Below are 25,918 nucleotides of genomic sequence, written 5' to 3'. Positions count from 1 at the left end.
TGGTGTTAGATATGTCAAACAATTACAGTTAATTACTTTATGGGTTACGATACTGATAGTTCTGTTATATATTTCAAAATTATAATTTTAAAAAGTAATAAGTTATAAAATTATACCATTAAAGTAATGAATGAGTATATATACTAGATATACAGTGATAGTTACCCAGGTAACACCGGGTAGAATGAATAGTTAAGAAAACGAACAGACATAATTAATTGAGACACAATTAATTTGGTTGGAGATTTGAACAGAAAACTTAAAAATTAAATGTATAATATTTTATATAATAAAAAAATACTCTTTTGGGGATAGAAGACACGTTCTCATTAGGGGTGGGTAAACGCCCCAGGTCCATGGAATGGCCCGTAGGGTATACGGTCCGCGCGGGTTATGGATCAATTTTTTTAAACGGTCCATGGTTATATCATATTTTTGGGTCTACCCCGCTTAATCCGCGGATTATGTGGGTTTGGCCCGCGGATTCGCGGATTGCCCGCAGCCCGCATTAGATTTGATTTATGTGATCCTGATCCAATTATATTATGTTTGATTTTCTCTTTTTCACTCCAAACTTTTGTTTTGAAATAACAGATAAAGAAATATATTAGATAAGATAAAGATTTAAAGATAAAAATAAAAGATTTAAATTAAAAAATGATAAAGATAAAAAAGATAAGATAAGAAAAATAAAAGATAATTGAAATAAAAGATTAAGATAAAAAAAGATAAGTGATAACATGCTAAAAATATTCCTTTTTGATATTTTCTCAATCTTTTTTTTTTTAATCTATCATTTCCATATCTGCAAGCCAGATAATAAAAATATAAATTCTTATCATTTAAGCTAAAAATAATTGTTAAATAAATATTTTTAAAGATATTTGAATATATTTATTATAAAAAATAGCTCACATCATATTTAGCCGTTATGATTGTAGCATACTAAAAACACTTTTTCTCTTACGAATTTTCTCCACCACGCAGTCACGCACGCGCGCAAGTCATACGACTCTTTTCCTTACCAGAAAAATAATACGCGACTCACACTCACGCAGACACACCACAGCGGCACAACCCACTACTGCGCCACCACGCAAATTTCATCTCTTCTTTCTCTAGAATTTATTTTTATCTTATTTTTGTTGGGAGAATTTATTGTTGTTGTACTCTTAATTGTGGAGATGGAGAAAGCTCAAGCTACTTCAAATATGAAATCATTTGTTGTGAAAGATGTGTAAATTTCATATTTTAGATTTATTGCTTGAATTTTCTTTTGTTAAAACATTATTTATTTTATTGATGTAATTGACTAATTATTGAGATTTTATCTACATCTGTATTGAACTTAATTTGATTATATTTTATTTTTATTAAAATTAAAATTCTTTTAAAACGAGGCTCGCGGACCGGCCCGTTTGATCCGCGGGGTCCGCAGGGCGGGGGCGGATCAATTTATTTGGTTCGTGTAAGAAACGGGGTGGACTGGTCCGATCCGCTGCCAATGCGAATTTATGCGAGCGAGCCGTACGCAGGGCAGACCAACCCACTTACCCACCCCTAATTCTGATGACTCGAGCCTATCCTATCAAACTACTTTTACAAAATTTCTCCACATGTTCATTCAATTGGAAAACCTGGTTCCCGCCAGTTTTGAAAGCGGGTGTGTTTGGTTTAAAAACCAAAGAAAACCGATTTTGTTGTCTAAAAAAATCAATTTCTATGAAGAAAAAAAATAATTGATTTTGCAGTATCTGAAAAGAGAGAAATTTGTAGCTTGACTCTCTCTAAAATTACACAAAGCAAACTGATTTCTTACTTTGGAACCAAACCCAGCCGCGCAGTTGGCGTCACCTGCTTACAATGGAAGACGCAAACGTGACGGTGACGACTCTAGCAGACCTCCTCAACTCCCCTCGCCCTCTCACCGCCACCGCCTCTTCCCCCTTCTCCTCCACGCCGCCGCCGAACCGCTCCACCATCCGCCGCGTCCTCACCGCACTGCCCCGCCCCACCGTCCTCGTCGGAACCCTAACCCTCCCCTCCCACTCCCCTCCCTGCTACTGTCTCCGCTTCTCCGACGCCTCCGCCGCCGTCTGCTGTGACCTCCTCCACTTCCGCCTCGCCGCCCTCAACAGACAAATCCGCGTCACCGCCTGGAACTTCCTCCCTTTCAAGTGCCACGGCCGCGACGTCGCCCACCACGGCCTCCTGGAGATCATCAGCTGGCGCTTCTCCGACCCTAACAATGGGTCCAAGTCCAACCCCGTGGACTCGCTTCCGCTGGCGCCAGATTGTCAACAATCTGGCGCCAGCGCAAGGAGTGTCCACGGCCTTTTGGAGTCGGTGGGCCCTGTCTCCGTGGTGCCGTGCACCATGGCGGCTAGCAGCTCTGACTTGAATTCAGGCTCCAAGGTGAACCTGCAAGGGTTTCTGGTGCAATTGCTGTGTTGTGAGTGCAGGTTGTGTGGTTCAAGGGAGATTTTAATCGAAAAATTGAAAAACAGTAGGGAGGAACACTCTTTTACCAAATTGGAGATTGTGTATTTTTGTGGCAGTGCTTCCTCTTGGCACCCTGCAATCACTAAGCTGATCGGTACCCGCGTTGTAGTGTCAGGTTTGAAGAAGAAGCTGGTTTACGTGACTAAGAAGGAGTCTCGCGTGATGTATGTGACTATGGATGAATCGGTTCTGCATGTTGGTTCTTGTTCGGAGAAATGCGCTCCGAGCTTGAAGAATGGGATCAAGGGGAAGGGTGAATGTGGTGCTTATACTGGTGTAGTTAAAGGTGTTTACTTGCAAGGGATGGTTTTGGAGTTGGACCATGACGTGTGGCTTCTTTTAACTGATCAACTGCATACTTCGATGCACGGTTTGAGAGTTGGCTCCATTGTAAGTGAAGCAAATTTGCTGTTTTTTTTTACCTGAGTATCTTTTGGATTGTAAATGTAACACCATGTTGGAGAACAGATTTCTTTTTTCACTGTCAGCGTATGTTGTGACCTGTGATATCTTGTGGATTGTAAATGTAGCACCATGTCGAAGAACAGAGTCTTTTTGCACTGTCAGCATAAATTTCTTGACCTGGGATATCTTTTGGATTGTAAATGTAGCACCATGTTGAAGAACAGATTTCTTTTCACACAGGCATCAAATAGGATGTGACCATTTTACCACGTCATCCTGTTCATTAATATGACATGGCAATGGGGTCAATTCATGTTAGATGTCTGTATAAAAATGTTTTACACCTTAGTGCTTATAAATTAAATTCATGTAATATACCCTGCTAGCCATTTAGAGTTTTTTTTGAGTTTGACACCAAAAATGATGGCCGTTGTGCAGTTATCTGTGAGAAATGTGCATTTTGTGGATCCAAAGTTTTCGTGGACAAAAATTATTATTCTTGGGGCCTGCATCAAGACTAGCATTATCGTTCAATCCTTCTCCCCGTTGGAAACTGCGTATGTATTGCTACCGTAAATGTGGTTGCTTCTGTTCAAATTTGCATCACATAAATGCTCAAAGTATGACAGTCTGTAGACCTTATGTGTGGCTAATTAGAAGTCTTTTATTTTGTTCTGTTATCTTTCTTTCCTTTTTCATTGGTGAGATTGGGCAAATGCAAGCAACTGCCGCTAACTGAAGTCAATCTTGGTTATATTCTGAATTGTTGTACGTTTTGCATGATATATTATTAATTGTTCCTTGAATACTAATAGCATGTTTGGAGATGCTTTTCGAAAGTAGAATAACTGCATAGTTTCTGAAAGCTCTCTTAAGAAGGCAGCCAAGAAAAACAATTGTTTCCTCAAAATAAGCTGAACCAATCATGCACTAATTGTTCCTGGAATGTTTGAGTTCTGACTTATTTGATTTGATATGTCTAGTTTCCTAGACATATCCTTTGCAGAAAAGTTATAATTCAGTTCAGTATTGCAGGTGTAATGTAGTTTCTCCATCTACTGGTATGCTAGGAAAGTTCACTCAGTCGCTGCCATTATCTGCAAGACTCTGGTATTAAATAATGTTATTGCAATTAATTTGGAACTTAAGAGTTTCAAAGACTGCTGGAGTATATCTTATTCCTTTTTATTCCTTTGGCTTGGCAGGGTATTACTTCTTATCTCAAGCTTTCGTAAAAAGTTTGCTGGTATCTTATCTGACAAGGAGATTTTGGGATCAAAACATGTAATCTACTTCCTTTGGGTTGAAGTACTTTTTAGTTTGGCTGAAGCTTTTTGCTCTGTTCCATTTCTAACGAAATATTTTTGCAAGGTTTTACCAGAAAGAAGGGCTAGTTCAGATTTATGCTGGTTCACTTTTCCCTCCATCAGTATTTCAAACTCAGGTTTGTTAACAAATTGACATTTGGGAAAATTTCATGGGAACCAATTTTTTGCTGCCTTAGTTTGGTAATAATGTTTTCCTTTGGTAGCATGGTGCCTTCGTGGGACTGTGTACACATGACTTGAATGGCTGCGGTAGAGAACTGCATTGTGGTTTTCTAAAATTGGTATGTTATTTGTGTTTATATTAGATTTTATTCTGGTACTTTATAAAGTTTGGATCAAATATGGTCTATATAGAATACAGTAATTATTTCCTCAAAAAAAAAGAAAAAAGAATTCAGTTGTTATGTTTTTATGGAAGGAATTTCTTATTAACCACTGAAGGATATAAATTTCTTTATCTTTGTTTCATTACAGGTAGTACCATTGTCTATCTTCATCTGTCACTGTATACACACCTTGCTAAGAATTCTTAAGGCAGAAAATCACTGTAAATTATTGCCTGTTGGCAACCATTTCAGTATTTTATCACGTGAAGCCACATGTAATGATAGTTCATTTAGGAGGATTGTTCGAAGTGAAGATCTAGGTGTTGTTTTGCTTGGATATTTGAAGGTTAGTATTTCAATTCTTTCATTTCAATACTTGCGAATAAACTGCAGCTTGCAATGGCTGTATCACTTCTATTTTATTCTTTTGAGCAAATTACAGCGACACCCCTTGAGGTTTGCCCGAATTACACATGCATCCCCTCATTTTTCAGACATTTCATTGGCACCCCCTCATTCTAACGGTGTTAACTTCTGTTTAACTATTTAAAATAAATTACAAATATATCCTCATACTTTTTTAAAAAAATAAAAAAGAAAAAGAAAAAAACCAACAGGCTTGTTCCCCACTTCCACAATTCCGTCCTAGTGACCCTACATCTACACTTTGTCTTCTCTCACACTTCCCGAGCTTCTTTGTTCCTCACTTCTCTTATCTACTAAAAAAATAGTCATTCCCAGATTCAGACCCACCACCCCCTGTCACTGACCCCTTTCTCAAACCCACTGCCATCGACTACAGTGTCCGTGTCTTCCACGATGTGTCTGCCCTTGGCGTCTGTGTCCAAGATCGTGTAATAATTTTTTGTTTTGCTTCTTTATTCTTGTATAAAATCTTTTGAATTTTTTGCTGATATTTCTTCTAATCTCGAGGATGTGTATTTTGTTCTGAGATTTTAGCAATGTAGTTCAATTAAAGCTTTAGGAATTAGGAATGGAAACATAGTACACGAGGAAGAAAGGGGTATTTTTGGTTTTTTTTTATTTTAAAAACACCTGCTAATCAAGTGCCTTTTTTTTAAAAACGGAGATACCAAAATTTAACGGATGAAGTGGTTCACGAGGGAAGACACCTATTACAAAGTGTTCTCATTGCGAATGAGGTGGTTCATGAGGCCAAATCAAACAACAAATCGTGTCTTGTCTTCAAAGTTGATTACGAGAAGGCTTATGATTCGGTTTCTTGGAACTTTGTGTTATACATGCTGGGAAAAATAGGTTTTAATTCTAAATGGGTCAAATGGATTGAGGGGTGCTTGAAATCAGCGTCTATCTCAGTTTTGGTGAACGGTAGCCCCTCGACTGAGTTCCTCCTTAAAAGGGGCCTTAGGCAAGGGGATCCTTTAGCACCTTTTCTGTTCAATGTGGTGGCTGAAAGTCTAAACGGGTTGATCAGGAGAGCCAAGGATGAAAACCTGTATAAGGGCTTCCAAATAGGTGCAGATCTTGTGGATATCAGCATTCTCCAATATGCTGATGACACGATCTTTTTGGGGGAAGCAACCATGGAGAACGTTACGGCCATTAAAGCTATTCTTAGAACGTTTGAACTTGCCTCAGGCCTAAAAATCAACTATGCAAAGTGCTGTTTTGGAGCTTTTGGTCAATCACATCAATGAAAGCAACAAGCAGCCAAGTATTTGAATTGCGGAATGCTGGCTCTCCCGTTTTTGTACCTGGGAATACCAATAGGGGCAAACCCGAGGCGAGGTCTCATGTGGGATCCTATTATCCACAAATGCGAGAGAAAGCTAGCCAAGTGGAAACAGAGACACATATCCATGGGGGAGAGAGTGACCTTAATACAATCAGTACTAACATCGATTCCTATTTACTTCTCTTTTTTCAGGGTACCTAAAGTTGTGGTGGATAGGTTGGTGAGACTGCAGCGTAGGTTCTTATGGGAGGCGGATCGGATCAACATAAGATTGCATGGGTCGGGTGGGACACAGTGTGCCTATCAAAAGACAAGGGCGGGTTGGGCATTAAGGATATCAATAATTTTAACATTGCATTGCTTGGAAAATGGAGGTGGCATCTCATGCAACAGAAAGGAAAACAATGGGCTAGAGTGGTGGATTCCAAGTATGGAGGATGGCGGGGTTTGAATGAAGTAGATAGAGTGGGCTCTGAATCAGTATGGTGGAGAGACTTAAAAAGGACCCTAATTCACTCACAACAGGGGCAACTTATTCAGAATGGTCTGAAGTGGAAGGTGGGCAGCGGAGACAAAATTAAATTTTGGGAGGATAGATGGATATGTGGGGAGGAGTCATTACAGCAGCAGCAACTCATTCAACAGATGGGAAGTCATAAGGATAATGGATGGGAGTGGAATTTTACCTGGAGAAGGACGCTGTTTGAAAATGAAATAGACCTGGCTGTAAGTTTCCTAAATGAGGTTCAACACAAGGCCATTCAGCAACAAGAAATTGATGTATGGAAGTGGATTAGAGAACCAACAGGACAGTACTCGGCACACAATGCTTATAATACACTAATGGAGGGAGTAGCAGTTGGAAGCCAGGAGGATTGTTTTGATAAATTATGGAGTTTATAGGTTCCTAGCAGAGTAACAGTCTTTACATGGAGGCTAGTTCGGGATAGACTTCCCACAAGACAGAATCTACAGCGGAGACAAGTGTCGATCCTAGAAATGTCTTGTCCTTTGTGTAGAAACGCAGACGAGGATGCTGCTCATCTATTCCTTCACTGTAGCAGAATCCAACCCATTTGGTGGGAGTCTATGTCATGGCTGAATTTAAAAGGTGCTGCCCCACTCACCCCAAAACAGCACTTCCTCCAACATATGGATGTTCAAGCCCATGGTGTTAGGATCAACAGGTGGCAATGCTGGTGGCTGGCCTTAACATGGTCCATTTGGAGGCATAGGAACAACATAGTGTTCTCAAATGAAACTTTCAATGCCAACAAATTGTTCGACGATGCAATATTCAATCTTTGGACTTGGCTGAGGAATTTTGAGAAAGGCTTCACAATCCATTTTAATCAGTGGTCTAGCAATATTAGACAAGGTTTTTGTACCAGTAGTGGACAGCATATGTATATTTCATCTATACCCATACCATGGTTCCCGCTCAGAATATGTATGTCTGAATGTGGAACCATCGTTATGGTTCTCTTGGCTGTAATATAGTACCACTGGTACTCTATTTCATATATATAATATTATTTTTGCTGATAAAAAAAGAAAAATTTAACGGAGAGGGTGTGTAACTGTAACTTGAAACCTTGGGGGTTTCTGTAGGGTGAAAAATAAGAGGGGCTGCATGTGTAATTTGAGTAAACCTCAGGGGGTGTCACTGTAATCTGCTCTATTCTTTTTAATGTGACATATAATGGTTTTCTTTAATCTTTTAAAGATGGAGACAGAATAAATTTTTTACATGATTCTTAGAGATTGTCGGCATAACTACTAATATTTGGGTTCTCAGTTTTTTCTTTGACTATTCAGATTGATCCATCAACTAGAAGACTGCAGCTGGTTGATGCAACTGGTGGCATTGATATTCTTATACCAGACCTTCCCTTAACTTGGAATCCTAATGAAATATATGAGGTATGTTGTGTTATATGTGGTCCTTGTTTTCATAAACAAGAGACTAGAATGAGACTATTTATTTTTTAGGGACTAATAATTAACATTGCCCTTTGCCGGGACTAATATAATTTTTAACCTTTATAAATTATAATAGAGAAGAGGTTCTGCATTACTGTAAAGTGGCTTGGTTTCGTGGACTCAGATGAGGGTTCAACAGGTTTCATGATTTTGTGAAAACTTGTAGGGAAGTATTGGAATTCTTTTTGGATTAAGTTTATAAAATTTTAGAAGTTTAACGTTGCATGGCAATTGGCAATGAAAACCTGTCATGGGGAGATAAAAAATTTGTATCTGTGCTGACAACCTGAATTACAAATCCATGAATGTTTCTCTGGTCTCATGATAAAATATCACCTTATTTCTTATTTCTATGTCTAGTGTTGTTAAGCTGCCTTAATTGTACTCACCTCTAGCCTACCTTGATTACTTTCAGCTTCAGTTTCAAGTATAGTCCCTATAATACAAGTACCGAAGTCCAATCACCTAGTCTCCAAATCATAATACTTATAAATTTTCTAACTAAATCACATAGTATTAGGTTGTGTTCAGCATTACGTGTTTCAACTTCACAATCATTTTGGATTTACAGGTGACGGACTTTGATGTTGTTGTGGACAGCATAGGCGAACTTGTGGATCAGATTGAATTGCTTGGGAGCGAGTCATTATCATGCAGAACAATCTTTAATTGTACCAAAGCAGAAGGAGAGTTAAGCACATCAATTTTTGTTTACTGCCATTGGAAGAATGCTAAATGCAAAAACATTCCCCTTTACTCATGTATAAATAGTAAGAATGAAACTGAGACTCTAGAACCTGGATCCTACCATTTGCTTAGAGTATCTCACAAATTCCCTCTTCAAGAAAAGGTTTGATTTAACTGTATATTTAATCAGAAATTATAGTCATTAATTGCATTATGAACAGCAATTAAATGTTCATTAGAGAAGTTGCATGGTAAAGATAGAAGTGGAGTTACAGATTAGAAGATTGTAAGACCAGCTTGTAGGATTAGTAACAGCTAAGACTAATGTGCTTAACCCTTTCAGATTGATATTTTTGGAGTTTTTTAGTTTCTCTGAAATTTTAATATTATTGTTTGGCAGACTGGCACTATTATTTTTTAAATATTTTTGGTTATTTGTATATAATGAATAGATTAATTAACCTCTCTTGGTTATGATAATTCCATAATCCATATTACGTGATAAAATGCTTGCTACTGGTCAGTTGAAATTCTTTAAAGTCTTAAGAATACAATCTGTTTAAGAAACCTGAAGATTTATGGGAGTTATGTAACTTGTGTTTGAATTTTCAGAAGATGAATGAATAATATTCTTATGTTATAGTTTCCTTGAGCTAGTAAATGTCAAAGATACTTAGGAGCTCAGACCTTAGTTTTTCTTAATTCTGATGTGCCTAGGGTAGGGAGATCAGAGATGGAATCCTAAATTCATCAAGGACCAAAGATTACCTAACCCAAGCAATTAGCTGGGTTCTGAATCTGAAGATGATTTTTTTTGTCTCTAGCTTGAACCCATGAGTGAAAATCTTTGGGCTTGTCTTGAAGCATCAAGCATAGACATTAACAAATGCTAACTAAAACCCTAACTGATATTATAATTTAACCATCACATAGGAATTAGGAATTCCAAGATTTGACCTCCTGACCACTATAGGTTGAAGAAGTTCTGATTCCATGTCAATTACCAAGGACTAAATGATCAATTCTCCTAAGAGGTTAAGCTGTTAGGTATGCCTAGAAATGGTTTTATATATTTAACAATGTTCAAAATACTTTAATCCCTGTATCCACATCTTAATCCTATAATGTATTCTAAAACATCAATGTTAGATACAAACAATATTCAAAGATTCAAAAAAGCGTAGCCACTTCTAGTTGCTTAGCTGTTGAGTTGCTTGCAGATCCATGCAAAAACTTGCTGATGTATTGTGATATGATTTTTTGTTATTAATTAATCTTTACATGTATAGCATCATTCATTACTCATCCTAAAATATTCCATGATTGTATAGTATCCTCATTCTTTTTCAACAATTTTTCCTTGCTAATGCCCCAGGCCCCTATTTCAATTCTTGCAGTATTCTAATAAAGCAGTATCTTGCAAGTCAAGTACTTTTGTTGAAGCCATACTTTTTCCATTCATTTTATTGCTTTCTGGGAAGAGTAGAATTGCACATCCATGCAATGCTTCTTGGGACAAGACAAAGGAACTTTCGAAATATTGTATCAGTGTTAATAATGAAGATAAAGTTTCCAATAAGAGACAGAAACTTATTAAGGAATCAGTAAGTTCATCAAAAGATGAATTTCACACTTCCATCTGTGAGCTGAATGCTTGTTCTAATTCTTCCAGGAAACCTGAAGAGAACAAAAAATGTGTCAACTTGAGATCTTCTCATGATGTATCTTGTCTGGTTACTTTTAGACGCCATGAAAATGAGAATGTGGTTTGCACGGCCATCTTGCGCTCCATATCACCTATGAAAGAGACAAGTTTTAATTCAAAACCTTCTTCAAGGAAAATTTTGCTGGAGTTCTCATCAGATAGATTTTTAAAGTACCAGGTATCCTTTTGTCTTGGGCTTGCTTGCCAAGGGCAGTAGGTATTAACTGATTTTATATAGTGCTTGTGCTTCCATTTGTAGTGTGAACCTAAGTATTAATTTACTATCTACTGCATTTCAGTTATTGCAGATTGGTGATTATTACATCATAGATCATAATAGAAAGGACTGCTTCAGCAGTACAAAAGATGCCAACTTTGGTAGCAGTGGCAGTGCTAAATTACTTGTTGATTCTGGAAAACATATCTGGAGCCTTTCGTTTATTTACGATGAGAATCTTTCTGATTATCTATCAGAATATACATCTGAAAAAGATTCTTTATCTTCTACCATTGATGAAGTTTTGCCTAAAGATAAAAAAATTCTGCCAAGGTCCAATGGTGAACCTTCAGGTGTCTGTTCAGATGTTTGCCTTTATCTCCCCATCAGTCTTGCAGATGTCTTGGAGGATAATATTATGGAATCGAAAGATAGTCAAAGGTTGCATTTTGCAATATCAAAAGATAGTGCTAACCTTTCTTTAGGTACTGCGGCTGTAGTGGCTAGGCCTAAATCTTGTTTTGGAACTCAGAGATCAAGCAGCTTGTTCCCTGAGGGCAATTTGATGTCTCTAGAGGGAAATGTTGTTGACATTCATGAAATTTGCTCTGGTTTCAATAATTCATGCTCAAATGGTGCAAACCTTGATGCTCTTCAGTTGAAAGGCCTCATTGGGACTAGAAGCAGTTTCTGCATTCACGTTTCAGTGCATCACCATATTGTAACTGCAATCCCGTCTCACTTTATCTTTATATTTTCTGAGCTTATTTTTGCAACCTAATCTTGTTAATTTATTTCTTATTAGGTGAATATTTTTGGTTCAGTAAATAAACATGCTTTCCCTACTGGATTTGGACCTGGTGTAACTGCTGCATTTCATCGAATTCTCAATGCAGGGTATGGACTGGTAACTGACAAGAAATAATTGGGATCCGGTTTTTGTTTCACTGCACTGTTACAGAAAACAATAGTATATTGGCAGTTGTGAACTGTTTTGTAAAAGTGAAATTTCATTGATGAGTATGTGGTGTGTATTCTTGTATGCCAGTCTGTTCTGTCTATTCAATTTTACTCTTCCATTTTCTCATATGTACTTTTATGAAGGACTTATCCTTCCATTGATCATATGAATCTGTTTAATATTTGCAACAAAATTGATTCCGTATCTTTGGTTCTGCAGGGCACAAAATAAATATATGTTGCTGCCTGTGTCATTTATTGTAATAAAATCAATAAAAGTATGCGATAAGCAATGCAGTGACAGGTCCTCTTTTTTAAACCCTACAAAAGATTCTGACAATGCATCTCAAGGTTCTATCTCTTGTTTGATTTCCCAATTGCCTCAGAGCTTGAGCCACAAGCAAATAGTTCTTCGATGCAGGGTAATTTGTTTTTACATTTAGGCTAAAATATGTTTTCAATCCCTAATAAATACCCAGATTTTGTGTTCTCTTGATAAAAAATTTCTTTCCATTGAGTCCTAATAAAATAACAATTTTTTTTGGTCCTTGATATTTTGATTAACTCCCTAATAAATTAGCAAATTTTGTTTCGAGTTCCTAATAAATTTTGTTCATTTTTTATTAGTCCCTTTGAAAAGGGACTAATAACAAATGAATTTTTTTATATGGGAGCAAACACAAAATTCACTAATTTATCATGGACTAAAACAAAATATCAAGGACCAAAAACAAAATTGTTGTTTTATTAGAGACTCACTGCAAAGAAAAATGCTTTGTAGAATCTCGGGCTACTCCTTTTAGATTGAGCCATATATTTAGGGAGGGTAATAGTTGTGCTGATAAGTTTGCCAATTTCGGGGTGGGCGAAATTGGGTTCAAATGGTGGGATACTTTGCCTAAATTTGTTGCCTATGATTTTTCTCACAATAGGTTAGGCTTTCCTTTTTATAGGTTTTCTTGATGGATTTCATGGGTTTGGTTTGCCCCCCCTCACCCTTGTTTTGTTTCATGTTTTATCTTATTTTTGTTCTTAATAAAATGGGATGTGTGAAGTAAAGCAGAGGCTCTATATTAAAGGGGTCACAACCTAGTTGGGATGCTTAATATAGTCTTGATACTTTTACATATCTTGCCATTTATAAAAAAATGCAAAGAAAAAATTTATCAGGAACAAACACAAAATTTGCTAATTTATTAGGGACCTAAAACATATTTTATCCTTACATTTATCCATTAAACATTTGTGCTCTCAGAACATTATTTTTGCTGCTGTCTTTTGTGAACAGGTTGTTGCAGTACTTGTTTTAGTTATAGAGAGAAAGACAACTCATTTTATTGCAGAAACAAAAGTTAATGCTAAGGGGACTCTTTTGGACATTCCACTCGCTTGTTTTTTGTTGGGTAAGTTATTTGTGTCAAAATTAAGTTCATTTGAAGTGTTACTGAAGAAGAGTCCGCTAAGAACAAGTCAATTACTTTCTATGTCTTGCATGTAATGTTTTTTGTTGGTCAAATGTGGTTTAACCTTTGAGTTATTTTACCTAGTGTTCTATAGATTATAGACGTCTTTTTTCATGTATTTTATAAGTTACTACTCAAAACTTGTGTCTATTTTTTGGTTTGGTTGAGTTTCTATTTCCCATCCATTTAGTTTGTGTTGCTCTTTCATTTCTGGCATGTATCATAGTGTTTGTTTGTAATTTTGTGTATGGTCACACAACCTTTATTTATAATGGGTAAATAGGATCAATATTGATCATGTAGGATCAATCTAATAATGAGTAATAATGACTAAATCACTAATTACTATCTAATCATAAATAATAGTATATTATGTAATCTTAACACTCCCCCTCAAGTTCGAGCATATGTCATATGAATCAAGTTTGTTACAAACGTGGTCAACCCGATAGAAACTAAAGACGGTTCGGGATAAGACCAGTGTGATGCTCGCTGAAGAGATGTGTCACGCATCTGTGTATGAACTTCACGCGCTAGAGCCTTGCATGGGGCCACGTGCGGCAGTGTTTTGAGTTGGCTGCACATGTGGACAGCGTGGTGGTCTTTGTATGAAGATGGGCACCGTTCACCTGTGAAAAAAAAAAAGAAGAGATGTCCATTGGGGACGCCTAGAGGCGGAGAGAGAGAAGACTAGTGTGATGCTTGCCGAAGATGCATCACACGTCATGTGCATAAACTTCACATGCCAAGGCCCTGCGTGGGATTGCGTGCATTGGTGTTGAGTTGGCTGTGCACGTGGATGACGTGACAGTCTTTGGAAAGGTTGCTGGAAAAGCTTTAAAAGGTCTCTGGAAAGAGACGAAGCATGATGGTGTGGTCGCTAGACTGTGGGTTAGACTGTGGGTCAGCCCAACAGCAGCAAAACAGGCCAAATGGTATGAAAAGCAGCCAGACAGTAACAGGGTCATCGGAAGTGGAGAAGGACGGCGGGAGGGTCATTGAAAGAGGGCACCCCAGAAAAGACGCGTCACGCGCTGGAATGGTGTAGGCGCGTGTGGCAGCAGACGGGGTCGTGAATGGCGGCGTTGGGTTTGCTGAAGAGAGGCGCTCCTAATCGGAGGGTCACACCGGCGTGATGACAGTGTGGTGGCAGTTTAAGTGCGATCGCAGCATGCGCTTAACTGTGTAACTGTTCACGTGAAGAAACACTGCAGCGGAAAGGGAAAAAAAGAAAAACCCTAAAAATCTGAGAATGGCTTTTTGTAATTGTGTAGATAGGTCACCGGAACTAGGATGACTAGCAAAGATGTCCCCCGGGGACAGTAGGTTCTCGGTGGAGAATGGCTTTTGTTATAACCTAAGTTCTGATACCATATGACCATGTTTGTCTATAATGTTGTGTATGACCACACAACCTTTATTTATAATGAGTAAATAGGATCAATATTGATTACATAGGATCAATCTAATTATGAGTAATAATGACTAAATCACTAATCACTTGGATGCATTCTTATTTGTAATCAATTGTGCATTTTGTCAAATTCTTCCTGGTGTCAATAAGCTGCCTTGTATTTTATAGGAATGAGACTTCATGTAGACTATTGAATTGCACAATATTTTAACCAAGGCCGGTTGTGAGGATTCTAATATATTAACGATGGTTAGCATGTGCTTTCTTCAATCATAAATAGGCAATACTTGACCTAGGACAATCTGTTTTGCCATAAAAAAACTAGCTCTTTTTATGTGTTCCTTGATGTGCAGAACCTACCAAGCAGGCTCACTATCTCCACGTTTTCTCATGCTTTGGATCTCCACTATATGCTTGCTTCTCTGTGACCATTTTTATTTAATACTATTTTCCCCGACATTTCATGGTTCATGCAGAAGATGGGTCATCATCATGTTGTTGTTGGGCTAGTGCTGAAAGGGCAGCAACTTTGTTGAGATTACATGAAGATTTCGCCACATGTTCTCATCTAGGGAGAATTTTGAAAAATCACCATAGAATTACTGTGAAAAACAATGGATTATATATTGATTCTCCTTACCAAGATCTTCTTGTTTCTGTTACTTCTGGTAATGCTCTTTGCAGTTCCGATGAAAACCTCCTCAAGTTGATAATATTCAATGCCTGCGTGGGTGGAATATGGGTGAGTTAACATAAATGGATCTGAAGTAGTCAGAAATAATTAGTTTATCATGAAGATTTTGGAGTATAGAAATACAAAATTGAGACTGGTATTGTTATTAAAACTACATTCTTCACAAGCAAAATAGAAGAAAAATCTCCATTTGTTAATAAGAAAGTAATATTAAGTTCGGTGATGTGATTTATTTAGTATGACTTTTTGTGATTTGTTGCTCACTGCTTGATCCCCTTGTTTATGGGTTAATCATACAATTTCCATCTCGCTTCATCTTATTTCATTTTCTTTGACTCTTAAATATTTGTCTAAATAAGGCTTTTAACCTGATCTGAGCAGAATGTAGTTGCTAGTGGGATGGATGCTGAGGAAATAAGAGAGTTGGAAAAGGAATACCTTACAGAAATGGTGAATGTGCAAAACATGCAGAATATATGGACCAAAGAAGTCTCTTACCCACGCACCCTGGCTGAGGCAAGGAATATGATTCAGGAACTTTTGATAAGTTAATGCTTATGGTTAAACTGTTGAGAACTGAATAGGATTACAATATTACATGCATTTTGTGAATAATTATACACTAATGTCTATGTAAAATTTAGCAGAAGTAGCATACTACAATAGGCACCGACTGTTAGTGTTTGGTCCAACTTTTAGGCTTCTCTGTAATAGTACCAAACACATCTTTGAAAAGCTTATAAAATATTTAGGCTATTACCATATATAAAATCAATGTCTTAATTGGGGCATGTGTCAACCTCTTAGCTTTTTTTTCCGCTCAATATTATTACTCTGTGCCTCACTCTCTGTTAGTGTTGAACTCCGTATACTTTCTTACTTACATACAATAGCCTAATAAGTAAATAGTAGATACAAATGAAAATACAAAGGAGTCTTTGAAAAGACTTCAGGGTCTGTCTAGTAAGCTTATCTAGAAGGACTTTTAGGAGAGAAAAATGAGAAGAAAAAAAAATGAAATGAATTTTTCCGTAAGCTCAAATTAACTAATGCATAAATTAATTTGTAGAAATTTTCTCATCCTTTGGAGAAATTATACAAGAGTTTCTACAAATTAACATTTTCATAAGCTAATAAAAAGTTTATCTCATTTTTTATATATTTTTTAGATGTCTTTTTGAATGAGTTTACCCAAATAGATCCTTAGACAAATGGGGTTCGAACATGTAATCTCTTTCATACTTAGCAACATATGCATTTTTCATATAAGCAAGACAAATGTAATACAAATATAATATTATGATAGCAGCTAAAGCTAAAGAAAAATAAAATATAAAAAATATATAAAGGATATAAATACTTTGAAAACAATTATAAAACAGTCCCTCCCTCCCTGAGCTACGTGACATTGATGTCGAGATGGAAGACGAAGATCTGACAGTGACTTTGCTAGCCTCTCTCCCTCCCTCCAATGAGAATCTTTTGAGTTCTCTTATTGTAGGCAAGGACTCTATTACGCTTGAAGAAGTCATGTCCAGTCACTATTCTAGAGAGCTTTGACTAAAGCCATTTGTGAATGGTGATGAAGCCTCAGTGTTCAAATTATCGATGATTGATTCTACTAAAGGATAGAAGAAAAAGAAGATAAGGAAAAGTGGCTAGAATAGAAAAGTTGGTCCCAAGGACTTCTGAAATTACTGCAAAGAACCGGATCATTGGAAGCGAGACTTTCGAGAAAAAAAAGCAAAGAAAGATTTAGTTACTACTCTTGTTCAGAATGACTCATCGAAAAGCGATTTGGTTTTGGTTGTTGGTGAACAACTACAACAACACTTTGAACAATGGGTAATTGACACAGGTTGTTCTTTTCATATGTGTCCACATAAACATTGGTTTGTGACATATGAGAAGAAGTCTAATGGTAATGTCTTCATGGGTAAGATACTCCTTGTAAGTTTTTTATTATATGTTACGTACAAATCAGAATGCATGGTGTTTTTAGAACCTTAACTAGAGTTCATCACATTCTAGAGCTTAAGAAAAATCTTATATCTTTGAGTGTCATGGATTTTAAAAGTTTTTCTTGTTGGGTTGAAGGTGGAGTTATGCAAATAAGAGAGAAAGGGAAGTTTGTGGTAATGCAGGGAATCAGGAAAGGAAATTTGAACATCCTTTAAGGGTCCATAATGATAGGCTTTGTTTATGTTGTTTCACAATCTGACTTGTCTGATAATTTTCTGTGGCATCTGTGTTTGGACCATATGAGTGAAAAATGTTTGGATATTTTGACCAAGCAAGACTTACATGGACATCACAAGGTGGAACATCTTCAGTTTTGTGAGCACTGTGTTTATGGGAAGCAACATTGGACGAAGTTCCCAAAGGCTGCACAAACTATAAAGGTTGCATTCTAAATCTGGGAAAATTTGGGCAACACTAAGGATGTCACTAAGTAGGTAGAGTTTGAGAGTTTCACAATTAGAAACATTAATGATTAGATGCAGTTTGAAGCACCTGATGAGACTGATCAGAATCTTCAAATGCACCCTCAACATTAGAATAAAACACCAATTGAGGGGATTGACTAGACAGGTTGAAACCATCCAAAGCAACCCAAAACCACAACACCTAGAAAGTCAAAAAGGAAAATCAAAACTCATAAAAGATATGGCTTTGATATAGTGTATTATGCACTACAAGTAGCAAAAGACATCGATTCACTCGAATAGTCCACTTATCAAGAAGAAATTTCATGTTTTGGAGCCGAGGAGTCAACAATGGCTATGAATGAAGAGATGAAATCCCTTCAAAAGAACTTGACTTTAGTTGAGCCACCTGAAGGAAAATGAGTAGTGCGGTACAAGTTAATCTTCAAGAAGAAATCTGGATCGTCCACTAAAAAAGTCGCTCATTATAAAGCACATGTGGTAGCTAAAGGCTATAGTAAGAAGTAATCAATGGATTACAACTAGATATTCTCTCCAGTAGTTCGACACACCTCCACACATGTTCTGCTGGCCCTCGTGGTAAATCTGGACATGAAGATGGAGCAACTCGATGTCAAAACTGTCTCTGTCCATGGAAGAGTGGAGGAAGACATTCTGATGCAACAACTTAAACATTTTCAAGTGGAAGGAAAGCAAAATTTTGTTTGTAGATTGAAAAGGCCTTTTATGGACTGAAGCAATCACGAATGCAGTGGTATAAGAGATTTGATGAGTTCATTGTCTCTCATGGGTACATCAGAAGTCCTTATGACTCATGCGTTTATCATAGCAAGTGGGAGGATGGTTCCCACATCTATCTGTTGCTTTCTATGGACAACATGCTCATAGCATCTCAAAATTTGTTAGCAATTTAGAAGTTGAAGTCATTACTTAGTAATGAATTTGAGATGAAGAACATGGTAGTTGTTTAAAAGATTATAGGCATGGAGCTCAAGAGGGATCGAGTCCGAAAGAAGCTTTTTCTATGTTAAAAGGAAAACATTCATAAATGCTAAATCATTTTGGGATGGAATTTGCAAAACTAGTATGTACTCCTCCAACAACGTCCATACGCCTATTTGAACTCTACTACTTTATCAGAATCAGAGAAGGAGTACATGTCTCATATTCCTTATGCTAGTGTCGTAGGTAGTCTCATGTATGCTATGGTATGTACTAGACCTGACCTAGCACAAGCAGTCAGTGTTGTAAGTAGGTATATGGGTAATCCTGGGATGGAACATCGACAAGTTGAGAAACGTATATTTAGGTACCTTAAGGGTGTAGTTGATATTGGGCGTCTATCATGGAGACATGTCATGTGGGCTCGCAGGTTACTCAATTTTGACTATGCTATAAATTTGGATGCAAGGAGATCTGAGAATAGGTATGCATTCATGATTAACAACTCTTTTGCCAGTTGGAAGGCAACACTTCAGCCCATAATGGCTTTATCTAGTATAGAGGCAGAGTACATGGCTCTGGCAGAAGCTATAAAGGAAAGGATCTAGATGAAGGGTTTGATTAGCAATCTTGGATTTCCACATAAAAAGGCTATCATTTTTTGGGATAGTCTAAGTGCAATCTGCTTAGCCAAGGATCAAGTCCATCATGAGAGGATTAAGCACATTGACATCAAATACCGCTTCATCACAATTTGCTTCCCCTTAACCTCCACACACAAAATCCAAATTCACCATCAATATGAGTAGTAGTGTAAAAAACCCTTACCAAATCAGAGTAGTATGTGCCTTTCATCTCCACCAGCTTCTTCATCCCATGATACTCAATAAGTTTTGGAAAAGCAAATCCTTGACCTTTTAACCAAGCCAAATCCACATACTTGGGTTGAATTATCTTCTTCTTCACGTAGTTGTACCCTCTTAACTAATACTTTATTTTCTCAAAGATTAAAGTCATGCTTTTGAGCTACAAAAATACCATTGGATTTGATTCCAAGATTTTTATTAAAAAAAAATAAGAGCAAAATGCACTTTTTTGAATAGTCCCTTCTTAGTTATAATTTAATAAAAATAAAAAAAATCATGAAACTTAATAAATAATTGTTTGCCGATAAGAAAATGTAAGACCCACAAAATTGAGATTTTCAATCAATTCCAAACAATAAAAAAAATATATTACTTCTTATGTCTAAACCACAAATATCTTCCACCAGAGACAATCTTATTTGAGTCGAGTAAGATCACTATGGACAACAAAGCTCTACTTCTAAATATTTAACTCAGTTGCATACCTAGGACTTAAATCCAAGATCATTAGTTAAGCCGGAACAATCTCAAGAAAAAAAAAAAGCACTTGACCCTACATTTGGATGGGGAAATTTAAGGAGAGTACGGGGTATCAAGGAATCTAACTCAGTTGATTGAGCAGGGTGTATGAATATTGTAAATCCCTTGGTTTCGTGTTTAATTCATTCAGATCCAAAAAAGGATGAGAAATTAAAGTACTCACCTCTGAAAAGCTATTTGGATGCAAAAATTAAGGAGAAATTAAAATTCTGGTATCTATATAAGGAATTTTAATTAGTTCAAATAGTAAAATTTCAAATTCTCTCGTATAAACTAAGAATTTGAATTTCCTCTCTCCCACTAACTCTTTCTCAAGCTCTTGCAACTTATGCCTCCCTAATCTCGCAACTCTAACTCAACACTCCACTCAACCCTAGGGAACTTCACTCTGTTTTCTCTCTAATTGTCTTTATGTTCGACAAAAACCTTTATCGACGGACACCAATGTTGTTATCATAATCATCGAAGTTCATGAGCACAAAGTCAATCTCTTGTTTCTACTCTTATGACTCATATTTATTATGCTTCTTGTTGTTTTCGCTTTCAATGTTTGGCCATGGAATCTTGTGTGTAGCATTTTCATTTTGAGAGGCATTCTCGCAAAAACAAAATTGAAAGAACAATATTATTTTTAATTGTTTAATATCAAATTAAAATTATTTTTAAGGCTTAAATATGTTTTTGATCCTTGATATATATTTGAATTGTGTGTTTGTTCCCTAATAAAAATTGAATTTTCTCCCTAATACTTGAAAAGTGTTATTTTAGATCCTTGTTGTTAGTTGAGGTGACGATCTATATGTTAAATATTTGATGGACATGATTTGTAATGACTAAGAAATTGTCAATATTTGTTTCAAACCAAATATTAACCACTTAATTGACGGTAGGAACCTAAAACATCTCTTCAATGTTTTTTGTCCCCCATTTTCATTGAAAATGGAAAACAGTGTGTTAAAAGTATGTTTGGTTGAAATTTTGAAAATGTTTTTAAGAAATATTTTTAAATTCAACAACGCAAAATCCTCATTTTCCCATCTTCACGGAAACAGAAACTGCCTTTAGAAAACACGGTGGCACTAAGTGTAAATATTTTGATATTCTTCTCTTTCTCATTGTTCCAGTGTAGGGAGTCTCCTACCTTCACGTTGTTTTCTTCTTGAAGATTCAAGTGCCTCGAAACTGAACAATCTCAATCTTCCCGTTTCAACATGTGTTCTTTGATAATCTCAACTAAACAATTTCATATAATCTTCCGAGAATCTTGGTTTATATTTTTTGTATTCAGTCTTTTATTAGCAAATTTCAGCACAGAAAAATCGGTTTACGTCTGTTTCAAACTGAGGTTACGAGAATCTTAACTGAAAATATCTTCTGAGTGTGTATTAATATTCTTTCTATTTTTTTATACTTATGTTTATCATTTTCTACACCCGCATCTTCATATAACATAAGTAAAATAAGTGTTTTTTAATGCGTGATACAGATCCCAAATTGCAATTTGCTTTATTCTAACGTATTTTAATATATTGTATTAAACGTGTGCTTCTAAAGTTTAAAATTAATATGTATTCTAATATTATTTCTTCATTTCACGTCTTTAAGAATGACAATTAAGGGAAGTGAGTTTTTTTTTAAGTTTCCTTAAAATTCTTTTTTGGACTTGGTTTTGCTTATAACAAAATATTTTAATTCCTTTGTAGGTTTTTTAAAATGATATTATTTTTATTAAATATTGTTTATTTAACCTTTATGAGTTATTAAATAAATGCATTGTTTATTTTACAGATCAATTTTATCTTGTTGACTCTATATTTTCAAATATTACTGGTTATCTTGTGTCATTTCATAAACAAATGTATCATTTGTATAATTTTTGTGATGGGACAGAACGACCTTTAAGGTTGAAAGATGTTTTGGAATACTAAAAGCAAGGTTTCCAATTTTAAAGTTTATGCCAAATTATCCTCTTAGAAGACAGACTAATGCGTATTGCTTCTTGCACTATACATAATTTTATTGGACTACAACAAAACATAGATACACTTTTTAACCAATATGATAAAGAAGAGTCAATTGTAGACGAACAAGGCTTAAGTGTAGGCCAAGGTGTTAATATGAATATGCTAATTGATACGGAGCAACTACTTGAGAAAAGCTGTTAAGATTGGTTGTTAGTAACAACTTTATGTAGCCAATTCAGTTCCTGAGGCAATTCATTCCATTACTTGTAAAACATGCTTCTTTGTACCCTTGATCTTCATTAAAAGCTTCTCGAAACCTTTTCTTTTTCAAGGTTTCTTGGTTCTTGTAGTTCTTTGGTTAATCTTCTTCCCCTAGAACTAACTTTTCTCTTGTATCAGCCTGTACCTTCCACCTGATCAGCAATGGCGGAGAATACACGTTCTGCGACAACAATAAAGGAGGTTGAAGATCGAGTTGTGGCTAGGCTGGAAACACGTCTCATCAAGTTAGCGGGTAATATTCAGAAGGTGCTTGAAGACTCTTTGAAGGATTCACTGCAAGAATTGGTCAAGGACACCCAAGAACATAACACTCCTTCTCTAAGCTCGGGCCTAATTCCTCGCGGTGACCATTCTCTTAATCTTCAATACAATTGTGGCACGAGGTTAGCTCGCATCGATTTTCCCATATTTAATGGCAAGAAGGTTCATCAGTGGATTTATCAAGCTGAGAATTACTTTTCCATTGGTCATACACCGAATGATTAGAAGGTCAAGATTATTATCATTCATCTTGAAGGGAAAGCCCTTCAATGGCATACTGCATTCATGAAATTTGTTCATTCCTTCCCTGTTAGTGTAACACCCTGAAATATTATTAGTAATTATATTTGATGTTTGATTATTTTGCTGTGTTATTTTATCCGTGTTTTATTTTCAAGGAGGTGAGTTTAGTTAATAGAAGGGTGTGGGTAGATAAAATCTAGCTTCTCAAAGAAGCCTCTCGAGAAAAGCTTCTCAAAGAAGCCACGAGGAAGCCTCTTAATGAAGCTTCTCAAGGAAGCTACATGAAGTTGTCTCGGTAAAAACGCTTCATAGCCTTCGTTAACCGTTGGATCTTCTCGAAATTTGGTCTACAGCTTCACAGGACACTTGTCCACGATCTGATCGCTCGATCTTTGATACAACGTCTGGCGTGTGAGGAACGCTTCCTTTCCCGCGAGCAGAAACACTTGAGTATTTCAGCCTTTGCTTTTCGTGTAGCCTTAGAAAAATGTCATTTCCTTCTCCTTCTTTCTTCCAAAACCATTTTCAACGTGCCAAGCTTCTTCTCCATCACCCACAGCCACCAGTAGCCACCACAAATCGCCGTTGTTCTCCGTTGAAACCCCACACCGAGAGGAACCCTTCAACCGAAGCAGAATCTTCCAACTTGCCTCGCAATTTCGGTAGAGAACGAAGCCCTAATCTGACCTTTCGTTTTCCTTCGAGGTAACCATGGTTCTATGCTTGTTCCTTGTTAGTTCCAGCTTGTCTTTGCATCTTTTCTGACTTTGGAACCACCATTGCATGTTTTATGCTTCCTTTGAAAAACCATAGAGCATAGAGACTTTGTAAATGTTATCTTTTCATGAAATGGGTGTTATTTTCGTGACCTTCACTGAACCCCGGTCATATTGGCATGATCGGGATTTCAAAATGATATCCCTTTGTAAAACCCGAAATGCTCTCAGCTCTTTCATGTAGTGACATGGGTGTTTGACCCAGAGCATTGTTATTAGCTTTGTTTCTGAAATCTATATTAAGTCTCCTTCATTTTGGTATGGTAGAGGCTTGCATGGAACTGACGAGCGGGGACGAAAAAGAAATCTCCAAGTGGCGTGACGAGGGACCCGCGGGTAGCTCACAATAGTTTAGGGGAGTTTATTATAAAATTTACCATTTTAACACCATAGTTAAGGTTAGGGATCTTAACTATGAGGATAATTGTCTGTCCCTGTTGCATGCTGATTTTTCCTTTATAGAAAATAATGTTTTTAACTAATGGGATGCGATATAATTGTCATTGATATGCATGCTGATTTTTAGGAAAAACTATGTTTTGACGAATGGAATGCGATATATATATATATATATATATATATATATATATATATATATATATGTTTACGGTGATGAATGAATTTGATGTCTTTATTTGATTTGTGTTGTTGGAAGACCTGAGAGTGTAAATCTCAGGCATGAAAGAAATATATATGTGCGGAATGCGATTTATTGTTGATGTCGCTATTGAGGATTTTAATTGACATGTGGTGATATTGATAATTATGATGATATTGATTTGAGATGACGTTGTTAATAAAGACCATGTCAACATGAATTGATGTTATTGTTGATGATTATGTGAATATGAAATGAGGTTGTTGTTGTTGTTGGTAACGTCATTGAGATGAGATGATGTCCATGTTGAGAATGATATGAAAATGGAATGTTAATTGATGTTGGAAATGCATTGGCATGTGCATGTTGTGTATGTTCATGGTGGGGTGCATTGACCTTGTCGGATGGCCCATTCGTGGGGGACTAGAGCAGTTAAAGAATCTAAGCATTCGCTGTGGGGATGCTTAGGCGCTTTAATTTGTCCATGGTCATTGCACTTGATGGTGTCCATGTTCGATACATTGGATGTTGTGTGTGTTCATGGGGGGTGGAGTGCACTAACCTTGTCGGATGGCCCATTCGTGGGGGACAAGCATGGTTAAAGAATCTAAGCATTTCTGAGGGAATGCTTAGGCACTTTAATTGGTCCATGGTCTTTGGCACTTGCTTTTGGCCACATTCATACCTCATACGACACAGGAAATAGAATAACTGTGGCAGAGTGTACTTTGTACTAATGGGGCGTGTCACCTGGTAGGGAACTCCTTTGGGCCCCAGGCTGATCACCTATGGGGGATAGTAACATGAACAACCGGGTGGTCTCGACAAACTCTGCATGGTTTCCTAAGTGAGAGTGTCGTGTGGACACACTTAGGCTATTTCCTGGGATTTGGTAGTTGGTACGTATCGCATTGCATCTGAGAGTTGAGTCAGGTGCATGCATCATTATGTGCAGTCTTGATCAGATCCATAGATGGATGATGAGTAATTGTTGAATGTGGATGATGAGTAATTGTTGAATGTGGATGATGAACAATTGTTGGATGTGAGTGTCAAATAATGAATGTTGTGTAAGCTCATAATGTTTGCCTATGTTTCTTGCTAATTGTGGTTATTTGGAATTGGTATTGTTTCTTTTTATAATGAACTCACCATTGCAATTTTGTATCGTGTGGTTGATACATGTAATGATCGCGAACATTGTTCGTGGGAGCAGAATGACAGCAGCAGGGTGCAGGGAGTAAGATTCCGGTGAGGAGCCGCCGAGCCGACGTGATGACGTTGGCATCATTTTGGGAGAGAGTTGTGTTTTGTAATCAACTCCTCCGTAGTTGGTTTTCAAGTTTTATTTTGTTGAGTTAAAGATCTAAAACTTGGATTTTAATTATACTTATGAACAAATTTAACTTCCGTTATGTGTATGACGTGTACCGAGTTATTGTTTCTATATAATTATATATTCACTTAAGTAATGGTGTGTTGTTGAGTGAATGTATGTCGAGACAAAAAAAATTACTCTTATTTTCATAAGCAAATTAAGGGAGTTCTTTTTTATAAAAATTGAAATTATCGCATATTAGAGTGTTGATATCGTAGCG

The 25,918-nt window shown here is 36.8% G+C and overlaps 2 protein-coding genes across 5 annotated transcripts; both read left to right on the top strand.

The window, feature by feature from the left end:
• The first annotated feature begins 1,704 nt into the window (after window positions 1-1,704).
• LOC100816348 (CST complex subunit CTC1) lies at window positions 1,705-16,165 on the top strand. 4 transcript variants are annotated; one of them, XM_006585675.4, is made up of 16 exons: window positions 1,705-2,892; window positions 3,346-3,464; window positions 3,943-4,017; window positions 4,113-4,191; window positions 4,289-4,351; window positions 4,439-4,516; window positions 4,710-4,907; window positions 8,097-8,201; window positions 8,833-9,111; window positions 10,346-10,831; window positions 10,953-11,591; window positions 11,676-11,767; window positions 12,051-12,252; window positions 13,119-13,233; window positions 15,184-15,449; window positions 15,783-16,165. In XM_006585675.4, exons 1-16 carry the CDS (start codon window positions 1,864-1,866, stop codon window positions 15,951-15,953), a joined length of 3,996 nt encoding a protein of 1,331 aa, XP_006585738.1. In that variant the 5' UTR covers window positions 1,705-1,863; the 3' UTR covers window positions 15,954-16,165. The 4 variants fall into 4 exon arrangements, with proteins under 4 accessions (XP_006585738.1, XP_040874311.1, XP_006585740.1 ...); XM_041018377.1 differs by having other exon boundaries at window positions 1,731-2,892; window positions 15,392-15,449; window positions 15,783-15,926; XM_006585677.4 differs by lacking the exon at window positions 15,184-15,449 and having other exon boundaries at window positions 1,731-2,892; window positions 15,783-15,944.
• Window positions 16,166-19,005: 2,840 nt separating this feature from the next.
• On the top strand, window positions 19,006-19,398 carry LOC121175227 (secreted RxLR effector protein 161-like). The gene has a single exon (XM_041017751.1). The coding sequence runs from the start codon at window positions 19,006-19,008 to the stop codon at window positions 19,396-19,398; it is 393 nt and encodes a 130-aa protein (XP_040873685.1).
• The last annotated feature ends 6,520 nt before the right edge of the window (window positions 19,399-25,918 follow it).

This window comes from Glycine max, chromosome 8 (assembly GCF_000004515.6).
Source record: "Glycine max cultivar Williams 82 chromosome 8, Glycine_max_v4.0, whole genome shotgun sequence".
Classification (NCBI taxonomy): Eukaryota; Viridiplantae; Streptophyta; class Magnoliopsida; order Fabales; family Fabaceae; genus Glycine; species Glycine max.
The sequence above is the reverse complement of the archived record's forward strand: the minus strand, read 5'-3'. Positions and strand labels throughout refer to the sequence as shown.

What these genes read in the sequence shown, in the direction of transcription:
- LOC100816348 (XM_006585675.4), top strand. Translation starts at nt 1,864, where the DNA reads ATGGAAGACGCAAACGTGACGGTGACGACTCTAGCAGACCTCCTCAAC. An exon ending in AATTCCCTCTTCAAGAAAAG is followed by an intron (nt 9,112 to 10,345) that starts GTTTGATTTAAC and finishes CAATTCTTGCAG; the next exon opens with TATTCTAATAAAGCAGTATC. An exon ending in TTTCAGTGCATCACCATATT is followed by an intron (nt 11,592 to 11,675) that starts GTAACTGCAATC and finishes ATTTCTTATTAG; the next exon opens with GTGAATATTTTTGGTTCAGT.
- LOC121175227 (XM_041017751.1), top strand. Translation starts at nt 19,006, where the DNA reads ATGTCTCATATTCCTTATGCTAGTGTCGTAGGTAGTCTCATGTATGCT.